This window comes from Dromiciops gliroides, chromosome 2 (assembly GCF_019393635.1).
Source record: "Dromiciops gliroides isolate mDroGli1 chromosome 2, mDroGli1.pri, whole genome shotgun sequence".
NCBI lineage: Eukaryota > Metazoa > Chordata > Mammalia > Microbiotheria > Microbiotheriidae > Dromiciops > Dromiciops gliroides.
This window is the reverse complement of record NC_057862.1, coordinates 13,158,810-13,181,526: the sequence shown is the minus strand read 5'-3', so window position 1 is coordinate 13,181,526 and position 22,717 is coordinate 13,158,810. Positions and strand designations below refer to the sequence as shown.

Genomic DNA, 22,717 nt, shown 5'->3' with positions numbered 1-22,717 from the left:
CAATGAGCAAGGAGGTCTGCAAGGCTTTTTTTTTTTTAAAGACTTGCATTTCCCTGTCTGTCTATTCCCAGGTTGGAAGTTCAGGAGCTACTTTCCAGAGATCTCAGTACTGATTATCACTGAGTTGGTTCATTTTCATCCTCAGGGCTACCCCATACCCCTAGCCCTTGAGTATATTAATGTCAAACTGCTGAACTTTGTGCTGGCTCCATTGGTGTGTCCCATTCTTAGCTCAGTAACTCCCAAGGTCAAGAGATCCTTTAGCCTGAGCTTTCCTTGGTACCACAAGATTACGGGGGGGGGTGCAGGATGGATCCTATTCAAGAACCTGAAAGTAGATACATTTTGTGTCCTGAAGATTCAGTTATGTGCCTCATGGATAGATCTTAATTTTTGTAGACATTTATATTTATGGAAGATACTTTTTGAAAGCAAATAGCCTTGGAAAGAGCATTTTTCCATTCCATTAACAAACATTTATTGAACCTTTCTTTATATAGTGCACTGTTGTGGGTACCCAGGGAGGTACAAATAAGATGGCCTTTGCCCTGAAGGAGACAAATTCTATAAGGGAGATAATGGATACTATATGTATCCATTGTGAACGTCTCCATGAGCGCCACACTAAGCCATTTAGTCTCTATTTTGTAAGCATTGCAGTGGTGTGTTGGATGAATTGATGTGGGAAGAGACCAGAGGCAGAGACATCTATTAAGAGACTTTTGAAATAGTTTACGTGGGAGGTGCTGAACACCTGAACTGTGGCGATATCAGTGGGTTCCCAAAACCAGGGGTGGAGAGAAAGAGGGTCTTGATGAGCGATTTGGGAAATAGAATTTGGTAATTGGTTGGGCAGGTGGATCCAAGTGGAGGGAGAAGTCAAGGGTGACGAGGTTATGAGCAGGTATAAGTAGTTAAATGGTAGGGCCAACCTCGATAGGGAGAGAATTATAGAGATATGACATGAGGGGGGTTTATGCTAAGTGCAGGGGCGAGGTCCCTGCTATGAGAAAAATGAGGAGGGAGAGGGTGACTTCCCAGCAGGGGGAAGGTGGGAAGGTTGTCTGGAGGTGGTGGCACCTGAGCCAGGCTTGGCGAAAGGAAAGATTGCACTAGTCAGAGATGGCGAGGGTGCTCCATGTGTGAAGGAAGGCTTAGAACAGTCAGCTGTTTATAAGGTGTTCATGCTTTGATTGGTAATAAGACGTAATGACAGGTTGTGGAGTCGAGAAACATGATCCGAGTGATAGATTAAGACAGTGCTTTGAGCAGGAGCAGACAGTTTGGGATGGACAAGGGAGGAACCAGAGGCAGAAAGACCAGTTAGGAAGTTATGAGATGAGAGAAGCTGAGCAGCGAGGAGGAGCTGGGGTGGTGAAGTGAACAGGAGTGGGGATGGGTGGGAGAGATTTGGGAAGTAGAATGGATAGGACTTGGCAGCTGATTTAGAAATGAGGGGCTGAGGGAGGAGTCAGAAATGATGCCTGCATCTCTAGGGAATCCACTGAACTCTAGAGGCTGGGGGAGGGGCAGGTATGGGGACAGGAGCCCAGATGAATTCACTCTTGGACTGGTTTGTTTAAAATGCCAGTGGGGCCTGTAGCAGGAGGTCATTGGCGGATACATCGATCTGTATGTTGGTGACAATTCAATCCACAGAAGTAGATGAGGTCTCCAAGAGATCAAACAAGGGGAGCTGGGATAGATACAGAGCCTTGAAGGGGGAGAGGGAGAGGGAGAGGGAGAGAGTCGTCAGCAAAGGACGTAGAAATGGGTCAGAGAAAGTGAGGTCTCTTGGAAGGAAGAAAATGGAGAGGGTCAAAGAAAAGACAGCCGTCAGTCCAGCCAGACACTTCAGAAATGACTAGGAGGGTGAGAGCCAACCAAATGGTCACTGGCCTTGGACAATGTCAGCAGCTCAGAAGGCCAGGGTGGGAGGAGGGATTGGAGAAGTTGGTGGGGGGTGATTTGGGGAGGAATAGAGGAGAATCAAGTTTGGACTAACCAAGCTGGCCTCGGAGGGCCTTTCTGTCATGACTCTGAAGAGTAACTTGAGGAAACTGGTTTTCTCTCTGAGCTACAAATGAATTCCCAAACTACAAATGATTATTTGGCAATCAGTATATTTATTCTCATTGGTTCAGACCCTCTCATTTGGAATTTGTTATAGGGATGGAATTTTAGGTCTGCTAAGCAAAGGGTACAAAATAAAAACCTTAGGGGAGGGATCTGTTTGCCTTTAAGAAAATAAAATATTTTGCAGTCGCTTTCCTGAGGCAATCATTTGCACATCAGTGATATGACTCTTACTGAGTAGTTCAGTCAAGGAATTTCTGGAGCGCCTAGCACCCCTTTCTGTCAGCTGCTGCCTGATCCCGCCATGCTGTGCCTTCTTTCCCAAGCCACCTCCTTCCTTACCACCAGCATGCCCTCGTCCTGCACGAATAATTTTGAGAACTCCTATGCTTGGTTCCTAATCTTCTTGCCCCTTCCATTAAGGGTTTTTTATTTATTTATTTATTTATTTTTGTGAGACAATTGGGGTTAAGTGACTTGCCTAGGGTCACACAGCTAGTAAGTGTTAAGTGTCTGAGGCCGGATTTGAACTCAGGTCCTCCTGACTCCAGGGCCGGTGCTCTATCCACTGCGACACCTAGCTGCCCCCCATTAAGTTTTTGTTTTTGTTTTTGTTTTTGGTGGGGCAGTGGGGGTTAAGTGACTTGCCCAGGGTCACACAACTAGTAAGTGTCAAGTGTCTGAGGCCAGATTTGAACTCAGGTACTCCTGAATCCAGGGCCGGTGCTTTATCCACTTCGCCACCTAGCCACCCCCACCCCCATTAAGTTTTGTATTCTTTCAGACCTTGGGACCTTCCTCAATCTCACTGGAATCAATTCTGAGCTTGGTTTGGGAAAGTCTGTCTGTGTGTGAGCTATTATTATTTGATACTCTTACTCCTATGCAGTGTCAGCCACCCGGGGTGTTTCAGAGACAGGACATGAATCCCTGTCTTTCTGACTCGTAGGCTGGTATTCCAGCTACTGCACCACACTGGCTGTGTGACATTGGACAGGTTAACCTCTGAGTGTCTCAGGCACCTCTCTGAGGCTAGAAATTACAGAATGGGGCCAGCCAGCATTTGTTGAGGGTGTTTCTTCACTAGAATTTCTCTGTACTGATGAAATCGTCACAGTGGTCCACATATAAAACCAAAACCCAAAGTACTATTCTTTATTATGTTCTGCAGACCTATGGTCTCATTGGAGTGGGGGATTCCTCCAGTAATGAGAATAATAGTTATTACACTTCTCCATTAAAGTCATGCTCCAGGGCCTCATTGTGGTACAGCAGCCTGGGATTCTCAAAGCCTGTCCTAGGAGGGTGTGAACCACCCCTTCAGGGCTCCCCAACAGAAATAGTGACCCCCAGACAATCCGGTTGTCCAAGGACCAGCCTAACTAAACTGGGTCATCAAGAGAGGAGTTCTTTTGGCCACAGGGACTTATGAAGTCATTAGCTGAAGTGTGAGGCTCTCTGGGACTACAAACGACATTTCAGATATAGAAGGGCAATGTCCCATAATGCCCTGCTACCTGTAGTGGTAGTAGAATTCTGTCACCTGCATCAGGTCTTTCGAACACTCAGCCTGCAGCGCTCCTGAACCAGCTCACAGTGGGATTGAGAAGTGTTTCATGAGGGGGCAGCTAGGTGCCCCCCCCCCCAAATCATAGCAAAGCAGTATTAATTTTAACCATAGCCTAGTAAATGGAGAAATCTTTATTCTATGCTATCATTGCCTTTATTATTATTATTTTTTTTTTTAGTGAGGCAATTGGGGTCAAGTGACTTGCCCAGGGTCACACAGCTAGTAAGTGTCAAGGGTCTGAGGCTGGTTTTGAACTCAGGTCCTCCTGACTCCAGGGCCGGTGCTCTATCCACTGCGCCACCTAGCCGTCCCTTATCATTGCGTTTAGATAAAAGTGCTTTATTAGAGATCTACGCTATCATTACCTTTACATAGAAGTGGATACCTATGCCATCGACCTTTAGATAGAAGTACTCCAGTGTAAATATAAAAATGGGCATCCTTTTGAGGGAAAGGAACATGTTTAACTGTAAAAAGAGCCCTTGTGAGAGCCAACACTTAAGTGTAAAGTGGTATAAGGTTCCTTAGCACTTTGATGACGTCATCTCCCTTGAGGGTAAATTGAATACATCTCCAGCTGGATAAATAAAAAGCTTTATTACGTGAAGAAGTACCTGAGATGAATCTACATCTTCATCGGTCATAGAATTTTAGAACTAGAATCATCCTTGGAAATGACCTAGGGAATTGGCTCCCATTTACTTTGGTTTAGTCCTCAAAGTGAAGGGGATTTGGTAAATATGAACGAAAGGAAGTTCGAGTTAGGATGTGATCATTACATATCTACTTTAGGTCTCCCCAGAATCCATTTAAAAATGAGGAACCGGGGCGGGGGGGGGGGAGTTAGGTAGCACAGTGGATAAAACACTGGCCCTGGATTCAGGAGGACCTGAGTTCAAATCCGGCTTCAGACACTTGACACTTACTAGCTGTGTGAGCCTGGGCAAGTCACTTAACCTTCATTGCCCTGCCCCCCCAAATGAGGAACCCGAGGCCCAGAGATGTTACAGTTTGTCTAAAGTAGATTCCAGATATAGTGATATTCTGTCATCAATCTCAATAACTTAGATTTGCATATGTTGGTACTTCGATTTTATTTTCTCAGAATATAATCACATATAATAAAAACCTCATATAGCACAGTCTGTTAACTGGAGTGTTGCTCTTTTTCCTCCTAAACTGTATTTTATACTAATTAAATAAGTCGTCAGTTTATTCAACAGTTTAGAAACAAACCAAAAATAAACCAGAATAGGGTGTTCAATATTAGAACTTCCTTAGTAATAGAATACTAATACTAAGTAATAGGATTTTTTACTTTCATTCCTGATGACCGTTTCACCATTTTCTTAATCATCCCTGCCCTTCATCTTGGTAGATAGTTGTATTGGATTCCTTTTCTCTTCTCATCTTTTTTTCCCACTTCTACCTTTGAGGACTGTCAGATCCATCTTTGAAATAACTATTTTTGGGGGCAGCTAGGTGGCACAGTGGATAGAGCACCGACCCTGGATTCAGGAGGACCTGAGTTCACATCCAGCCTCAGACTACTGGTACTTATGAGCTGTGTGGCCCTGGCAAGTCACTTAACTCTCATTTGCCCTTAAAAAAAGAAAAAAAAAGATTATTGGAGACTCATTTATATGTCTGAAAATACTTAAAAAAACAAACAAACAAAAAACTATTTTTGCAATCCCATCTTGATTCAAGTTCTCACCTAAGCTAGAACTGTTGTTGTAAGAGCCTCTCAGCTGGTCTCTCCCTCCTCCCTCCCCCACCTTTTTTTTTTCTTTTTTCTCTCTCTGTATACATGTATATGTATAATTTTAATGAAAAACAAACCTAAATATTACCTAGATTAAACTGTGGTGTGTTTTTGTTTTTAGCCTTGAATTTGATCCTTAATTTAACTTTCCATTTTTGTTTTTATTGATTCCTGGTAGGAAAAAAGGTCTTGCTTTAGTGCAGCTTATAAAATCATAGAATTTCAGAGCTGGAAGGAACCTTAGCGATCTAGTCTAGCCCTTTTAATTTACAAAGGATTATTGACATCCCACTTTTTTTTTAATAGCAGAAAATCATAACTCAGAACACTTTGCTTTCTTTCACCAGATTTAATCCAAGTCGCTTTTTTTTCCTGCTCATTTGACCTGGCTATTAGAGATATTCAGTCCCCCTGGTGCAATGTCTTTGACACAGAGGATGCTAAGGTGAGTGTAAACTTTGCAGTTGTGTTAGCTGCTCAGCATTTACTCAGGCACAGGTTCTAAAGTGAGAGGCACTGTGGGAAACCATTGCTTAGTGCTGGTGACCTTGCATTCGGTGTTCTGGTAAGGGGATTAGAATGAACAGTAATATGTCATTTACTCTTCACAATTGGATAAATTAATTATTAAATGAAACTTGAGTTCATTTTTTTTACTTTTTTTTTTTAAGTGAGGCAATTGGGGTTAAGTGACTTGCCCAAGGTCACACAGCTAGTAAGTGTCAAGTGTCTGAGGCCGGATTTGAACTCAGGTCCTCCTGAATCCAGGGCCGGTGCTCAATCCACTATGCCACCTAACTGCCCCTCATTTTTTTTTTAATTAACAGAAATCAACAGAAATTTCTCTTCCATTTCTCCATTGAAGAAACCCTTGTAACAAATCTGCATAGTCAGGCAAAACAGCCCATTTGCCATGTCCCCAAAATGTGTCACATTCTACAATGAGCCCTTCACCTCGGTGCCAAGTGGTGGGCAGCAGCCTTTATCATCTGTCTTCTGGCATCACTTTGATTGTCGTGCTGATGAACATTTTTAAGTATTTCCAAGTTTTAAAAAATCTTTACAATGGTATTTATAAATTGTATTGTTGCTTTCGCCCACTTTTTTCTGTATCAGTGGATACCGGTCTTCCCTGGTTACTCTGAAACCGTCCCCTTTGTCGTTTCTTACAGCACAAGAGTATCCCATCGCATCCATAGGTCATAGTTTGTTCAGCCATTCCGCAGTTGATGGATAAACACCTTTCTTCCTCCCCCTTAGTTTCTCGTTCTTTACAACTACAAAAAGAGCTACCACAAATATTTTTGTACACACGGATCCTTTTCTTTTGTTCATCAGTAAAATGATTATCTGGGACTTAAAGCATAGTTTCCAGTAGAAACAATGTTAGAAAGGGTTTTTTGGTTTTTCAAGATTGACCATGAAAGCCCATCTAACCTATAACATCATTTTACTGGTTCACCACTAGGTGGCGAATTGTTTTTGGCCACAGCAATTCATGAAGATGGACTGTTGTTAGGGGCTTTCGGGGCTTTTGGTTTCTGTAAGTGTCAGGGAGCCTTGACATATTGAAGGCAAATATAGCTGGATTGCATTAAGAGACTGGAAGTGAGAGGCAGCATGGGGGAGTGGATGAGAAAGTGCAGAGAATATGCTGAAGGAGTCTGCTCCTGAGAAGAACCTTATACAGATGAAATCACAGGTTCCCTTCTCAAGGACAAATAACTCAGTCTCATAACTACTTTGCATCTGGATCTTAGCTGTAGGTAAGACAACTTCTCATGGCAAGTCACAGCTACCTCAGCCAGGAAGACCAAATCACTCTCTAAGAATTGCCTCTCTTCTTCAGTGTACAGCTAGTTTTCTCACGGAGGAATCGAGGTTTCTGGCATTGCCAACTTTCCCATGCTTGTGATGCCTTGAAATGTTCTTGGCTGTACTGGCTCTGTCAGTCTGGCTTTGCAGATGGTTGTTGCTTCACTGTATACACAAGGCTGCACCAGAGATGATTGTACAGCACTGAAGTCTCCTCCTGCGGGGCAGCTGACGTAACTTACTGGGACTGGGGGGTTTGGGATGGAACGTGCTGCACACTGGATTTTGCCAAATTTTGGACCTTGAATTGGATTGGCACGGTTTAGTGAGAGTATTTTTAATATTGTTTCAATTCCAAGTCCAGTTTGACTCCTGAACTGTAATTCATAGGGTATCTCCTTATTCTCCTTGAAGAGTATGCTTGGTGGTCAGGCCTGAGGTTAAGCAGATAGGAGCTGGCCCTTTCCAGGGGGTCTTTAGAAGAGCTTTGTCCCCGTCTTGGTGAGGCAACAGCTCCTGACCTCAGCACTCCTCTGTACCTTAGTCATGTCTGTGAACGTGCCTCTCAGGAAGCCTTTCATCGCCCCAGGAAGGAGCCTGCCGACCGCTGTTCTGTTAGGGAGTGTGTTACTGTCACTATGCAGCTTTGAAAAATGTACCTTTTCAGGTGCTGGAATACTTGAATGACCTGAAGCAGTATTGGAAAAGAGGGTATGGCTATGCCATCAACAGCCGGTCCAGCTGCGGCCTGCTTCAGAACATATTTCAGCATTTGGACAGAGCTGTTGAGCAGAGACAAAGGTAAGTCAGTCTGAAAAACAAGGAGTGCCCCAGTCACTGTCAGTAGTACTCTGGCCTTAGCATGAGATTTTGTTTCAGGTTTGTGATTTTTTTTTTTTGAGGTGCCCATCGCAATAAACCTTAACCACGTGTGCTTGTGACCTCTTATTTTAAATTTAGATACCTCTGAACTTTCTTAGGTAATGCTCTGGGATCACTCCGTTGTCATCATAAATGAAGTGTACTCCACCCCTAAGGGTTATTATGTGATCACATACTAACATCAGTAGGGAGGAAGTTCAGACTATAAATATAAAGCCAGAGAGAGACAGAGACTGGGGTGGGGGGATGGGGAAATGGAAAGGAACAGAGGGAGAGAGAGACACTGGAGGGGCAAGAGGATGGAGAAGGAGAGAGACAAACAGACTTGAGAGATCCCTTAGGTCCCTCCTTGAGGAGCAAACTCACAGGCCTAGAGCTGGGAGGGATTCCAAGAGGTCACCAGGTCCTAGGGAGGTTAGGGGATGAGACCCAAGATCACACAGAGAGTGAGCAGCCAAGGAAGGGCTCAGTTCTGGAGCCTGATTCACAGTTCTTTTTTTCTTTGAAATTAATAATAAATAATTGCATCTAGCACCCACCTTATATATGAGGGAATGCCTTATAGAAACAGGTAAAAACCCACATTTTCTCGTCTCTGTTATGTTTTTCTGTGATGACCTTTTGCTAAGCAGCCTGGAGATTTTATGAAGTTTGGTAGGTTTGTCACCTCTCCAGCATATGGCTTCCCCCAGGCTTGGTAGAGGAGGGTCTCTGCTCTTTGTCCCCTTCTCAGAGAGTCCTTGAAATGGGTGGGAAAGTCTTTCCTCCCTGTTGTATCCTCTCCGGCTGTGTCTAGTGCTGGTGGACAAGATCCTTCCCAACTCAGCCTCTAAATAGAACTCTGCCCTCCAGGGGCAAGGGTCCCCTGCCCAAGCCCAGCTCCAGCTTCAGTGTTCTCTGTTTGGCAGGGGATTGGCTAAATCCGGAGACTGTGTGTGATGAGGGTTGGTCTGTTGGTGACCTAGAAATAAATCCCTTGTCTTTGAGCAGTGAGTCAAAACTGCCTCATTGAATTACTCTGAGAAAGAGTGACTCAGCTTTATTCTGCTCCAATTTGTAAATGCTGTATGTCTAGTTTGTTGAAATAAAGATAAGAGTAATCTGGCTTGAAGGCGTGTAGGGAATTTAGGGGCATGAAATCCTATGAGCACATTTTGTAAGATCAGTTTTTTACATGAAAATGACTTAAAAAATCTAAGCCTGATGTGTTTCATCATTGATATTTAAAACTATAAAATAGCTGCATTTGTGAAAAATTAAAAGAAACAACTTTTTAACTCAACAAAAATGCTCCTTGGAAAAATAGGTTAAAATAATTAGAAGTACCACAACACCGTAATTAGCCTGCCTGGATCTCAGTTTTATCATCTGTCAAAAGGAAGCCCCTTCGATGAATTATATCATATGAAGAGGTGGGGGAAAAAAAAAAACTTATTACAATAGAGGGAAAGAAAGGAGGGGTGAACATTGTTTCAACCCTATTCTCATTAGATTTGATTCAAAGAGGGAATAACATACGTTCATTGGGATAAAGAAACTTAACTCATTCTTTAGGGAAGCAAAAGGAGAAGGGAAAGGGGGGAACTGATAGAAGGGAGGACAAAAGCAAGGGAGAAAAGGGTAAAGAAAAGAGAGGGGGGGGTGATAAAAAGGGAGGGCAGATTGGGGGAGACAGGGGTAAGAAGTAAAACCTTGGTAAGGAGGAATAGGGTGAAAGAAGGGGGGAAAAGTACAAAGCGGGTAAATAGAATGGAGGGGAATAGACAGTCAGTAATAATAACTGTGAATGTGAATGGGATGAACTCTGCTATAAAACGGAAGCGAATTGCAGAGTGGATTAAAAACCAGAACCCTACAATATGCTGTTTACAAGAAACACATTTGAAGCAGAGAGATACACACAGAGCAAAGGTAAAAGTCTGGAGCAGAATATATGCTTCAGCTAAAGTAAAAAAAGCAGGGGTAGCAATCCTTATCTCAGACAAAGTGCAGGCAAAAATAGATCTCATTAAAAGAGATAAGGAAGGAAATTACATCTTAACTTAAAGGTACTATAGATAATGAAGTAATATCAATATTAAATATGTATGCGCCAAGTGGTATAGCATCCAAGTTCTTAGAGGAGAAGTTAAATGAGTTACAAGAGGAATTAGACAGTAATACTATACTAGTGGGGGATCTGAATCTCTCCCTCTCAGAATTAGATAAATCTAGCTGAAAAATAAATAGGAAAGAAGTGAAAGAGGTGAATAGATTACTAGAAAAGTTAGACATGATAGATGTCTGGAAAAAATTGAATGGGGATAGAAAGGAATATACCTTTTTCTCAGCAGTACATGGCACATTTTCAAAAATTGACCATGTATTAGGGCACAAAAACATCATAGTTAAATGTAGAAAGGCAGAAATAGTAAATGCATCCTTTTCAGATCATTATGCAATAAAAATTACATGTAAGAAAGAGCCAGGGAAAAGTAGAATGAAAATCAATTGGAAACTAAATAATTTCATTCTAAAGAATGAATGGGCCAAACAAGAAATCATAGAAACAATCAATAACTTTATCCAAGAGAATGACAATAATGAGACAACATCCCAAAATCTATGGGATGCAGCCAAAGCAGTGCTTAGGGGAAAATTTATAGCTCTAAATGCTTACATGAATAAAAAAGAGAAAGAGGAGATTAATGAATTGGGCATGCAACTTAAAAAGCTAGAAAAAGAACAAATTAGAAATCCCCAATTAGATACTAAATTAGAGATCCTGAAAATCAAAGGAGAAATTAATAAGATTGAAAGCAAAAAAACTATAGAATTAATAAAACTAAGAGCTGGTTTTATGAAAAAACCAATAAAATAGATAAAATATTGGTTAATTTGATTAAAAAAAAGAAAACCAGATTACCAGTATCAAAAATGAAAAAGGTGATGTTATCACCAACGAAGTGGAAATTAAATCAATAATTAGGAATTATTTTGTCCAACTGTATGCCAATAAATTTGACAATCTAAATGAAATGGATGAATATTTACAAAAACACAAACTGCCCAGGTTAACTGAAGAGGAAATAAAATCCTTAAATAAACCCATATTAGAAAAAGAAATTGAACAAGCCATTAATGAACTCCCTAAGAAAAAATCCCCAGGGCCAGATGGGTTTACGGGTGAATTTTACCAAACATTTAAAGAACAATTAATTCCAATATTATACAAATTATTTGGAAAAATAGCTGAAGAAGGAGTTCTACCAAATTCATTTTATGACACAAATATGGTGGTGATACCAAAACCAGGTAAAGCAAAAACAGAGAAAGAAAATTACAAACCAATTTCCCTAATGAATATTGATGCTAAAATCTTAAATAAGATATTAGCGAGGAGATTACAGCAAGTGATCACCAAGATAATACACTATGACCAGGTGGGATTTATACTAGGAATGCAGGGCTGGTTCAACATTAGGAAAACTATTAACATAATCAATCACATCAATAAGAAAACCAACCAAAATCATATGATTATCTCAATAGATGCAGAGAAAGCTTTTGACAAAGTACAACATCCATTCCTAATAAAAACACTAGAGAGTTTAGGAATAGGTGGAGCTTTCCTGAGAATAATAAACAGTATCTACCTAAAGCCATCAGCAAGTATTATATGCAATGGAGATAAATTAGAGGCCTTCCCAATAAGATCGGGTGAAACAGGGATGTCCATTATCACCCCTATTATTTAATATTGTCCTAGAAATGTTAGCTTTAGCAATCAGAGAAGAGAAAGGAATTAAAGGAATTAGAATAGGCAAGGAGGAAACAAAACTATCACTCTTTGCAGATGATATGGTATACTTAAAGAATCCTAGAGAATCAACTCAAAAATTACTTGAAACAATGAACAACTTTAGCAAAGTAGCAGGATATAAAATAAATCCACATAAATCATCAGCATTTCTATACATGACCAACAAAGCCCAGCAGCAAGAGATAGAAAGAGAAATTCTATTTAAAGTAACGGTAGATAATATAAAATACTCGGGAGTCTACTTGCCAAGACAAACCCAGGAATTCTATGAACACAACTACCAAACACTCTTCACACAAATCAAATCAGATCTAAATAATTGGAAAGATATCAATTGCTCATGGATAGGCAGAGCTAATATAGTAAAAATAACAATACTGCCTAAATTAATTTACTTATTCAGTGCCATACCAATCAGACTACCTAAAAATTATTTTATAGAGCTAGAAAAAATAATACCAAAATTCATCTGGAAAAACAAAAAATCAAGAATATCCAGGGAAATAATGAAAAAAAATTCACAGGAAGGTGGGTTAGCGGTACCAAACCTGGAGCTTTACTATAAAGCGGCAGTCATCAAAACTATCTGGTACTGGCTAAAAAATAGAGTGGTAGATCAATGGAATAGGCTAGGCTCAGGAAATGCAGTAGTAAATGACGCTAGTAATGTAGTGTTTGATAAACCCAAAGACTCCAGCTTCTGGGATAGGAACTCAGTATTTGACAAAAACTGCTGGGAAAACTGGAAGATAGTATGGCAAAAACTAAGCATAGACCAACATCTTACACCTTATACTAAAATAAGGTCAAAATGGATACACTATTTAGACATAAGAGGTGATACCATAGGTAAATTAGGAGAGAAAGGAATAGTCTACCTATCAGATCTTTGGAAAGGAAAACAGTTTTTGACCAAACAAGAGATAGAGTATATTATAAAATGCAAAATGGATGATTTTGATTATATTAAATTAAAACATTTTTGTACAAACAGAAGCAATGCATCCAAAATTGGAAGGGAGGCAGAAAGCTGGGAAACAATTTTTGAGGCCAGTGCTTCTGATAAAGGCCTCATCTCTAAAATATATAGGGAACTAAATCAAATTTATAAGAATCCAAGTCATTCCCCAATTGAGAAATGGTCAAAGGATATGAACAGGCAGTTTTCTGATGAAGAAACCAAAGCTATCTATTCCCATATGAAAAAATGCTCTAAATCTCTAATGATTAGAGAGATGCAAATTAAAACAACTCTGAGGTACCACCTGACACCTATCAGTTTGGCTAAAATGACAGAAAAGGAAAATGATCAATGTTGGAGAAGCTGTGGGAAAATTGGAACACTAATGCATTGTTGGTGGAGCTGTGAGCTGACCCAACCATTCTGGAGAGCAATTTGGAATTATGCCCAAAGGGCAATAAAGCTGTGCATACCCTTTGACCCAGCAATTCCACTTTTGGGTCTTTTTCCCAAAGAAATCATGGAAAGGGGAAAGGGACCCACATGTACAAAAATATTTATAGCTGCTCTTTACGTGGTAGCAAGGAATTGGAAGTTGAGGGGGTGCCCATCAATTGGGGAATGGCTGGACAAGTTGGGGTATATGAATACAATGGAATACTATTGTGCTGTAAGAAATGATGAGCAGGAGGAGTTCAGAGAAACCTGGAGGGTCTTGCGTGGGCTGATGATGAGTGAGATGAGCAGAACCAGAAGAACATTGTACACAGTATCATCAACATTGAGTGTTGACCTACTGTGATGGACTAGATTCTTCTCACCAATGCAATGGTACAGAAGAGTTCCAGGGAACTCGTGATGGAAGAGGATCTCCAAATCCAGGAAAAAAAAAAAAAAAGAAAGAACTGTGGAGTATAGATGCTGAATGAACCATACTATTTCTTTTGTTTTTGGTGCTGTTGGTTTTTTTTTTCTATTTTGAGGTTTTGCATCATTGCTCTGATTTTTTTCTCTTATAACATGACTAATGCAGAAATAGGATTAATGTTATTGTGTGTGTGTGTGTGTGTATATATATATATATATATAACCTCTATCAGATTACCTGCTGTCTAGGGGAGGGGGAGGGAGGGGAGGAAGGGAGAAAAATCTGAAATTGGAAAGCTTGTATAAACAAAAGTTGAGAACTATCTTTACATGTAATGGAAAAAATAAAATATCTTATATGTAAAAAAAGAAAAAAAAAAGCCCCTTCTAAGCCCAAGTCTACTGTCCCATGATTGAGGTAGAGGATTGGGCTTTATGAGGTTTGGTTTTAGCACTGTGCTTGTGCATAGTAGGGTCTTTAAAAATGTTAATTGATCGACTGACTGATTTCATTGGTCAGGGCAGCTCCTCTCTTGGTGCAGATCAGGGACTACAGTGTTCTACAATTGAGAGTTTTAGCTACATTGCTACCTGGGGGCACTGAGCACTTCCAGGACCTTCCCCAGGTCTTGCAGCCAATCTGTGTCAGAGGGAGCCTTAGATGGCACTAGCATTAGGGATTATTGGGAATGAGCCAGAAGTAGCTATGATGCCTGGAAGAAGCATAATCCTGGGGCTGGCCTCAAAGGTTGTCTTGTCCAAACTCCTCCTTTTGCAGATGAGGAAATGCAATCCCCAGAGGCCCACCTTATCCTGAAGGTGCACAGACAGTTGTCTGAGAACCAGGATTTGAACCCAGCTCTTCTGGCTCCAAACCCAGTGTTCTTTGCGCTGTCTGCTGAGAGCTATAGCAATAGGAAAGCTGGCCTCATTTGTCACTTTTAACATGTTTGATTTATAAAAATTATTTTTTTAAATCATAAAAGTATTTTACATGTAAAGATAGTTTTCGGCATTTGTTTTCATAAGATGGCTGTTAATTTTTCTCCCTCCTCCCTTCACTTCCCCACCCCAAGACAGAAAGCAATCTGATGTAGGTTATATATGTACAATCACATTAAACATATTTCAGAGTTAGTCATGTTGTGAAAGAAGAATCAGAGCACAAGGGAAAACCTCAAAAAAGAAAAAAGAAAAAAAACAGCCAAAAGGTAGAAACAGTTCTGGTTTGATCTGCATTCAGAATGCACAGTTCTTTTTCCTGGGTGTGGACAACATTTTCCATCATGAGTTCTTTGAAATTGTCTTGGGTCATTGCCCTGCTGAGAAGGGCCAAGTCTATCACTGTTGATCCTCATGCAATGTGGCTGTTACTGCATACAATGATCTCCTGGTTCTGCCCACTTCACTCAGCATCAGTCCACTTAAGTCTTTCCAGGTTTCTCTGAACTCCACCTGCTCATCGTTTCTTACAGCACAATAGTATCCGTTACATTCATACACCACAACTTGTTCAGCCATTCCCCAATGGATGGGCATTCCCTCAATTTCCAATTCTTTGCCATCACAGAGAGAGCTGCTTGATTTATAAAGATTATAAAAAATTTTTAAAACCACTAAGGGGTCAAGGAAACAGGGTTAGGACGAGGGGGTGGGACAGATGTGATGAACAGTAAGGTTCAAAACAGCTGTTTTTTAATAGGACAAGACTTAGGTGAGTAAGAGGTAACTTTGGAACATGGAGCCCCTGAGAGTGAGGGCCTCCAGGATGGCTGCTAGATGCAGTTGTTATGGACCAGTAGAGGGGGCAACTTGAGGACAGGGCCCATTCAGGGGATAGAGTGAAGGGGCCAGTCACTCCGTCTGCAGCCATTCATCAGAACTTCAGGAGGGGGAGAGGCATCCAGACAGGGAGGTCCACAAAGGCACATCGTGGCTGCTCAGAAAATTTGGCCTGAGGTTTCCCTGCACTAAGAGTGAAATGGGGACCTGGAGAGAAGAACCAAGTGTTGTGACTTGTCCAAAGTGGGCTTGAAAACAAGCTGGATTCCTTAAGTGGGGGGGAAGGGTGGGGGGGGGGGGGAGAAATTGCCTACTTAGCTATTAGTTTGCACATGACCTACTTAGAGGCACCTGAGAGAGTTATGAGAGTGTTCTTAGTCAGATTTTAATACTCCAGTTGAGAGATTCTGTACCATTCCCTTAAAATAAAAAGCTGGGGGCAGCTAGGTGGCGGAGTGGATAGAGCACCGGCCCTGGATTCAGGAGGACCTGAGTTCAAATCTGGCCTCAGACACTTGACACTTGCTAGCTGCGTGACCCTGGGCAAGTCACTTAACCCCCACTGCCCTGCAAAAAAACAAATAAATAAAAAGTAATGAAATAATCCTCTCCTAGGAAGTTGTGTTGAGACTTTGAGATTTCACAGTTTATATACCCCTAACCACATTCTAGGCCCGGTTTTATTTAAGGAAATGGTTTCGACTACACTTTGGTATCATAGGTTCTGTGGTGACCACCCTGTGAAGTCAGCAGAACAATTTACATTGACATCAATATTCTTAAAATGACCAGTTTGGAGGACTTTTCTAAACTGACGGAGAATGAATTGAGCAGAACCAGGAGAATAGTTTATGCTGGAGCCGCCGCACCGTGAAAACAAACATCTCTGAAAGCTGTAAGAGGCGTGATCAAGTCCAGAGGACCCATGGCAGAGAGATGATGGATTGAGGTGCTGGAGGAGAAAGATTTTTGTATACCCTCTGTATGGGAGGGGAAGACTGTATTATATACCCTTTGCCTGGTAAAGTGCTTTACAGATTGCTCTTTTTATCTTTTACAACAACACTGGGAAGTAGGGGCTGTTATTATCCCCATTTTACAGACGAGGAAACTGAGGCACACGGGTTATCAGGATTGCACAACTAGTGTTAGAGGCCACTTTGAACTTAGGCTCCCAGCTGCCTAATTTGTTCTGCTTGACTGCATATTTTTTGCAAGAAAATTGTTTTTCTTTTCTTTTTCAGTGGGGCGAGGGGTGGGAGAGAAAATAGATGGCTGTTAATTAACAAAGTAGAGGGGATGCTGCACTTCCGGGTGAGGTGATTGTTAGTTACAACAGACCTCAGAAAGTAGAGGTGAACTCTGCATGTTTGTACGGTACAAACACATCAGTAAGCTTAAAGAAAAAAATGCATTTCCATGAGAGCATCGAGAGTCCAGGTCAAAGGAAGTGTAACTGTGAAGGACATGTTTGTTGTAGGAATGAGTTGCTGGAAGTCCTTCCCTTTCCGGAGGTCCTTTCTCAAAAGAGATAACGTGATAAGCACTTTGCAAATCTTAAAATGCTAGCTCTTATCATTATTGTAGATGATGGTAATAATGGTGACAATAATAATAATATCCCTGTGAAGGTCCCCCCTTCTGCTACCCCATGGCAAGTGTGGAATCATCCAGCCTTTGGGAGGTTACATGGCCTTCCTCTCCTGGGACAGAAGCAGCCCCCAGGGAGCTTCCCCCTCAGGGACTTGGCTGGTCTGAGCTCACTCGTCCAGGCTGTGGCGTCTGCATCCAAACAGGTTGCTCTTTTATGTCTTCTCCACCAAAGCCATTATGCCACCCGGGTATTAGTATCCTGACATTTCTGGGTAAGATAGTCTGAAGGAAGGTCTGGGCTGTCTGGCTTGTAGGCTCATAGTTCTGCTGTGCCACCAAAGATGTCTTTAGCCTGGAATGTTGAAGAGCCTCACGTGGAGGACTCATGCATTTGTTACCTTCTGTGATCCTCTGCTAGTAGGGTTTTGTTCGTTGGAGTGAAACATGCTTTTGCTCTTTAAGTTGAAGGAAGATAACCTTTGGCCCCATGCCCACTCTCCAGAATTTGTTCTCATCCTCTCCAGTGGCTTCAGCTCTGACTCTTAGTTCTGCTGGTTCTGTCTAGGCAGCCCTGAGCTCTTGAGTCCCATTCCGATATCAGCAGCAGTCTGCCTGTGGGCATTCTGAACGGGATCCGTTACTATCGGTGAAGCACTTTACAGATCTAGATTGGCTCTGCTTGGCACCAAAGAGAAGAGCTAGTTGTAGTGCTGGAAGTTAGAGAGACAGATCTCAACGCCAAGTCAGGAGTTGCTTCCTGGTGCTTAGTGCCCACTCCAGGGGTGAGGGTGACTTCAAAAGGTCCCGGGAAGTTTTCCTGCCAAGGCTGGACAGCCACTTGTTGGGAATATGGTGGGAGGGATTCTTGTTCTTGCTGGCTGCAGTGCTGGGCCTGGGATTCCTGTATAGCTTGACTCTGTCTCTGCCACATACCACCTCCATTTGAGTGTCAGTGGCCAGAGAGCCTCAAGTCGCAGTAAGAGAAAAGACATGAGGAGTCCTCTTCACGGGCTGAGCTTTTTTAATCGTTTGTCATGTTGTTTCCCCAGGTCTCAGCCCATCTCTACTCCAGCCATCTTCCACTTTGGACACGCAGAGACGCTGCTGCCACTGCTGTCTCTCATGGGCTATTTTAAGGACAAGGAGCCCCTCACTGCGTACAATTACAGGGAGCAGATGAGCCGTCAGTTCCGGAGCGGCCACATCGTGCCCTACGCATCCAATCTCATATTTGTGCTTTACCACTGTGAGCACGCCGAGACGCCTGCCAGGCAGTATCAGGTGCAGCTGCTGCTGAATGAAGAGCCGCTGCCTTTTGTTTACTCGCCAGAAACCTTTGCTGTGTATCAGGAGCTAAAGGACCACTATGGTGACATTCTGCAGGGCTGCCACTCGGACCAAGAGTGCGTCTTGCCAAATATCAACATCACGTCTGATGAGCTGTGAGTGTCATGATTCTAGGGGGAAGGGTTCTGTGTCGGCATGCCAGGCGTGCTCGGCACTACCCTGGGGACAGAAAGCCCGAGTATTTCTGACTTCACAGAGAATCTGCTTATGGAGCGGGGATTTGTGTGTGTTTGGAGAATAATTGTGTATCAAGGTAGTGCAAAGAAAATGCTTTTTAAAAATCATCCTTTGTGGCCCGGGCCACACCTGATGCTGAAAATGTTTACAGAAATGACTTAAGATTTTATTAGTAATCCAGTACTGGCTTATAAAATTGATTTCAAAATGATACTTGAAGATACCAGAGTAATCAAATGGTCTCTCTAGGACCAGATGCAATAAAGCCTAGGAATTCAACTCCTCTGAGTTTGTGGATATCCTCATGCCACAAGCAGGGAGCAGGGAGCAGGGAGAGTTATCCTGGCATAAGGAGCCCTTTAATCAAAAAAAAGTTAATAACTGGAATTATAACTTTCCATGGAAGATAGCTAACTTCTCGAATTGAGAGCTGCTAAAATGTTAAACATTTGCTTGACGTCTGACTTAAGAAGGCATTTCGACTGACATAAAAGGAGAAATAAGCATTGTTTGTTACTAGTATCCCTCTAGCTTGCTGATGATTTGGAAATGAAATACTCTGTGGCTTCTTAGTAAGGCTTTATGTTAATGGGATGCTAGTTTTCCATTTATAATCATGGAGGAATTGGACAGTCAGAATCAAGTCAATCTCCTCAGTTCTTTGATTTGCTTTCTTCTGTTCTCTGTTTTTCACTTCTTAAACAAGTATTTATCGTTGTTATCATCATCATAACTAACAGCAGCAATTTATTTGAAATAATGGGTTTATCCTGCCTGGCCAAGCTTCTTTCCTTGGAATGCTAACAATGCTAAGTGCCACAAGTGTTTGTCTCTGTAATGATGATGATGCTTATAATAATAAGGCCGATAATGACTTGCACACTAAGAGAAGAGTTATCAAGTCGCCTAATTCTGTGTGGTTTTCTGCTGCCTAGATGCCAGTGTTCCTCTCCTTTGATATATACACTGTAGGGATGGAAGGAGGAAGACAGTGGGGAAATCGTGAAGTAAGAGAGAGTTAGACACCACACTGTTGTATTATAAGATCAGTTTTCTTTTCTTTTCTTTTCTTTTTTGGCGGGGCAATGAGGGTTAAGTGACTTCCCCAGGGTCACACAGCTAGTAAGTGTTAAGTGTCTGAGGTCAGATTTGAACTCGGATCCTCCTGAATCCAGGGCTGGTGCTTTATCCACTACACCACCTAGCTGCCCCGATCAGTTTTCTTAAATGGAGTTAGATCTTACATATTAAATTTTTCATGACATTAGAGATGAACTCTTTTCAAGTGAGAAACAGTTTTTGTGTGAACATTTTGTTAACATTGGATTGGGTACAGAAAGCCATGATTAATTTAAACCATCAGTTAATTAAAATCTTTCGTTTTTATGAGAGAGCGAACAAATCAAAAGAAATCCCTATCACAGATACGTGCGTATACACATAAACATGCACTTAACTCGGGCAGATCACCTGACTTCTCAGTTCTCTGAGCAGTTGTCAGTCAGGTCTCCATGAAGCCAGATCCTGCCAGGCCAGATATGCCAAGAGAAAGTACAACTGTCCCTCCTTAGAATGGACATACATTCTCCTGGGGGAACATGCTAAAAGAGAATTGTGGCTTGGCCTTCGCGGAGGGTATTTCCACGCTGCATCTTCCCTACTCTAATGAAATAAAAAATCCAGATCATGTGTGTACATGTGCATTTGTGTACACACGTGTGTCACCCACTGAAGAGCCACTTCAGGCTAATTCAATATACATTTGATAGTGACTCTGTGCCTCGCATACCAAGTTTTCCTTTCCAAGCATTAGCTCAGTTTACCTATGGGAAAATACTCATAGAGTTGCATGTGGAACATAGCCAGTTTGTAAATTGAGATCGGGTGTGTATCTGTGTGTGTAAAATCTCTACACCCCCTCCTCACCCCTGTCCTGGGTCAGGGCACTGCCATCTCGTTCAGGGACGAGGATGCTCAGGATTTGGGGGAAAGGAGCAGCCTCAGGCGTCACCAGGAAATCCTGTTATGTTGAAGTACATTTTACTCAGTAAAGCAGGATTGTTTTCAGTAGCAAGGGCCAAAGCAAAAATGTTTTTTCATTATCCTCAGTTAACTAAACATTCTATTCCCAGAGTATTCTGTTCAAAGGGAATGTTATTGGATACTGACTTGGGGAACAGGTGCACCTGCTCCTGCACTGACTTTTACGTGCTCGTGGTGAGCAGCACCTCCTAAAACATGTCCTGATGAGAGGTGGGTTTTTATTTACTTGGGTGCTAACTGCTTTTAAAAAAATTAGTTTCAGAAGAAAGTAATGTATTTTGCAAAGTAAATAAATTATAGGATGATTTAGTTGAGCATCTCAGTGGTATAGAAAGCACCGAACCTCAAGTCTACCCTCGGCCTGGGTGCTGGCTCTCACCCTAACTTGTGTGACCCTGTGCAGGTCACAACCCTTCTCTGAGCTTCAGTGTGCTCAGATGTCAGAGGGGCATTCTACCACCTACCTCCTTGCACGCTTGTTATGGGAGAAGCACCGTGCAGCCTTTAAAGCTTGAGAGAAAAGGGAATGGCGGTGGTCGTGATTGTCGATAAGCTTCCAGGTGGGCAGGGGTTGGCACAGCTTAGAAATGGTAGATGAAATAGGACTTAAGGATGACATTTTCAAGCATGACCTGAAAGTTTTCTGACGATGACGATTATCCAGATTATTCATGAAAACAATCCGCTCTGTCTGATGTGCCTGTTTTGTAATTAGGAGGGATGATTAAAAATCCAGGTGAATTTTGTACTCGACAGTAAGTTTAATCAAATTGAAAAATGATGAAAGGCGATATGAATATAATTTTGTTTTAAAATACATATGGACTACTTTGGATCCAACTGGATTTTATTTAATGGAACTTTTCCAGAAGATCTGGCTTTTTCTAAAATCCTTGGATCAAGTATGAAGTTAGGGCTTTACAATGATCCTGACTAGATGGAATGACTTGGGAGGGTTTGACTGGATCAGTTCCTTTAAAGTGGACTTAGAAATGCTTACTTTAGAAAATAGGTTAAAAAATGTAAACTTTTTGGATGAGTTGTTTGGCCTTAGGGTCCGGTAGGACAGCATAGTTAGCATGCTTGCATTCCTTAGCACTTGAGATACTTTTGGGGAGAATGGTGAGATAGTCATTGTTAGTGTAGCTATTCTTATTCTAGGAAACTTGGGAGCTTCTTGGCTGTGGTGCTATTTCTCCTTCCTGTGTTGCAAATGACTGAAACAAAATCATTTTGTGATGAAAGTTAGTGGTGATAAAAAAAGAGTGATCTCTGGGGTTGGCAGAAGGCATGCTATTGCCTCGCTGCATCAAAGTGACCCAAGAAGAACTGTGCAAACTCACCATTGTGCTTTTGGAAATGACATTGGGACTATTAATGCCTTGTGGTCATTTATCCTCATCTCTGTCTAATGCAAGCCTCAGAAGTGAGCTGGAGTCCGTTATAGTGAATACAGTGTACTGTTTACCTAAAATGCAAAGCTTGGGGATTTTTCCACGTGTTTTATACTTTGAATTTGTTGTGCAGATAACAATCGTTTGATGTTTACTTTGTGTTTAAGCTTTAAGTTTAGCCTTCAAAATAAAATGGAAGGATGTATTTTAGAGCAACTTAGTATTTGGGACTTTGCCCAGATCCAAATCACCTTACAGATCTGGAAGGTTTCAGAGCACTTGCCGGAATTTATATGTCATTTGTAGTGATTGGAATTTATAGCTTTTTATAAAATGTAAGCTTGAAAATAAATGTTTCATGTTTGACTGTGTTTCTTTTTCTTCATTTGAATTGTTTTCCTTTATGTCTTCAGAATTTCATCCTTAAACATTTCCCATTTCTCCTAGGCAGACTTTCCCTAGAGAATTTTGGCCCATGGGATCCAATCTTCCTTCCTCTGAACACTTTGAAATCGGAGAAAAAGTGGAAAAATGGATTTTTGAGGAGTAGGGAAGAAGCTGGATGGCTTCTCTCTTTTCAGTTCCTCTGTTGAAAGGGAGGGGGTGCTCATGGGTAGGCTGAGTCAATATACAGTACAAATGA

The 22,717-nt window shown here is 41.7% G+C and overlaps 1 protein-coding gene across 2 annotated transcripts in view; it reads left to right on the top strand.

Moving 5' to 3' along the window:
• Positions 1-22,445, top strand: part of MINPP1 (multiple inositol-polyphosphate phosphatase 1) — a 29,034-nt gene extending 6,589 nt beyond the window's left edge. For both annotated transcript variants that reach the window (XM_043983586.1, XM_043983587.1), the window contains exons 3-5: positions 5,759-5,856; positions 7,894-8,027; positions 18,163-22,445. In XM_043983586.1, the coding sequence (XP_043839521.1) occupies positions 5,759-5,856; positions 7,894-8,027; positions 18,163-18,559 (629 nt within the window). In that variant the 3' untranslated portion in view covers positions 18,560-22,445. The remainder of the gene's footprint in view (positions 1-5,758; positions 5,857-7,893; positions 8,028-18,162) is intronic.
• Positions 22,446-22,717: the final 272 nt, after the last annotated feature.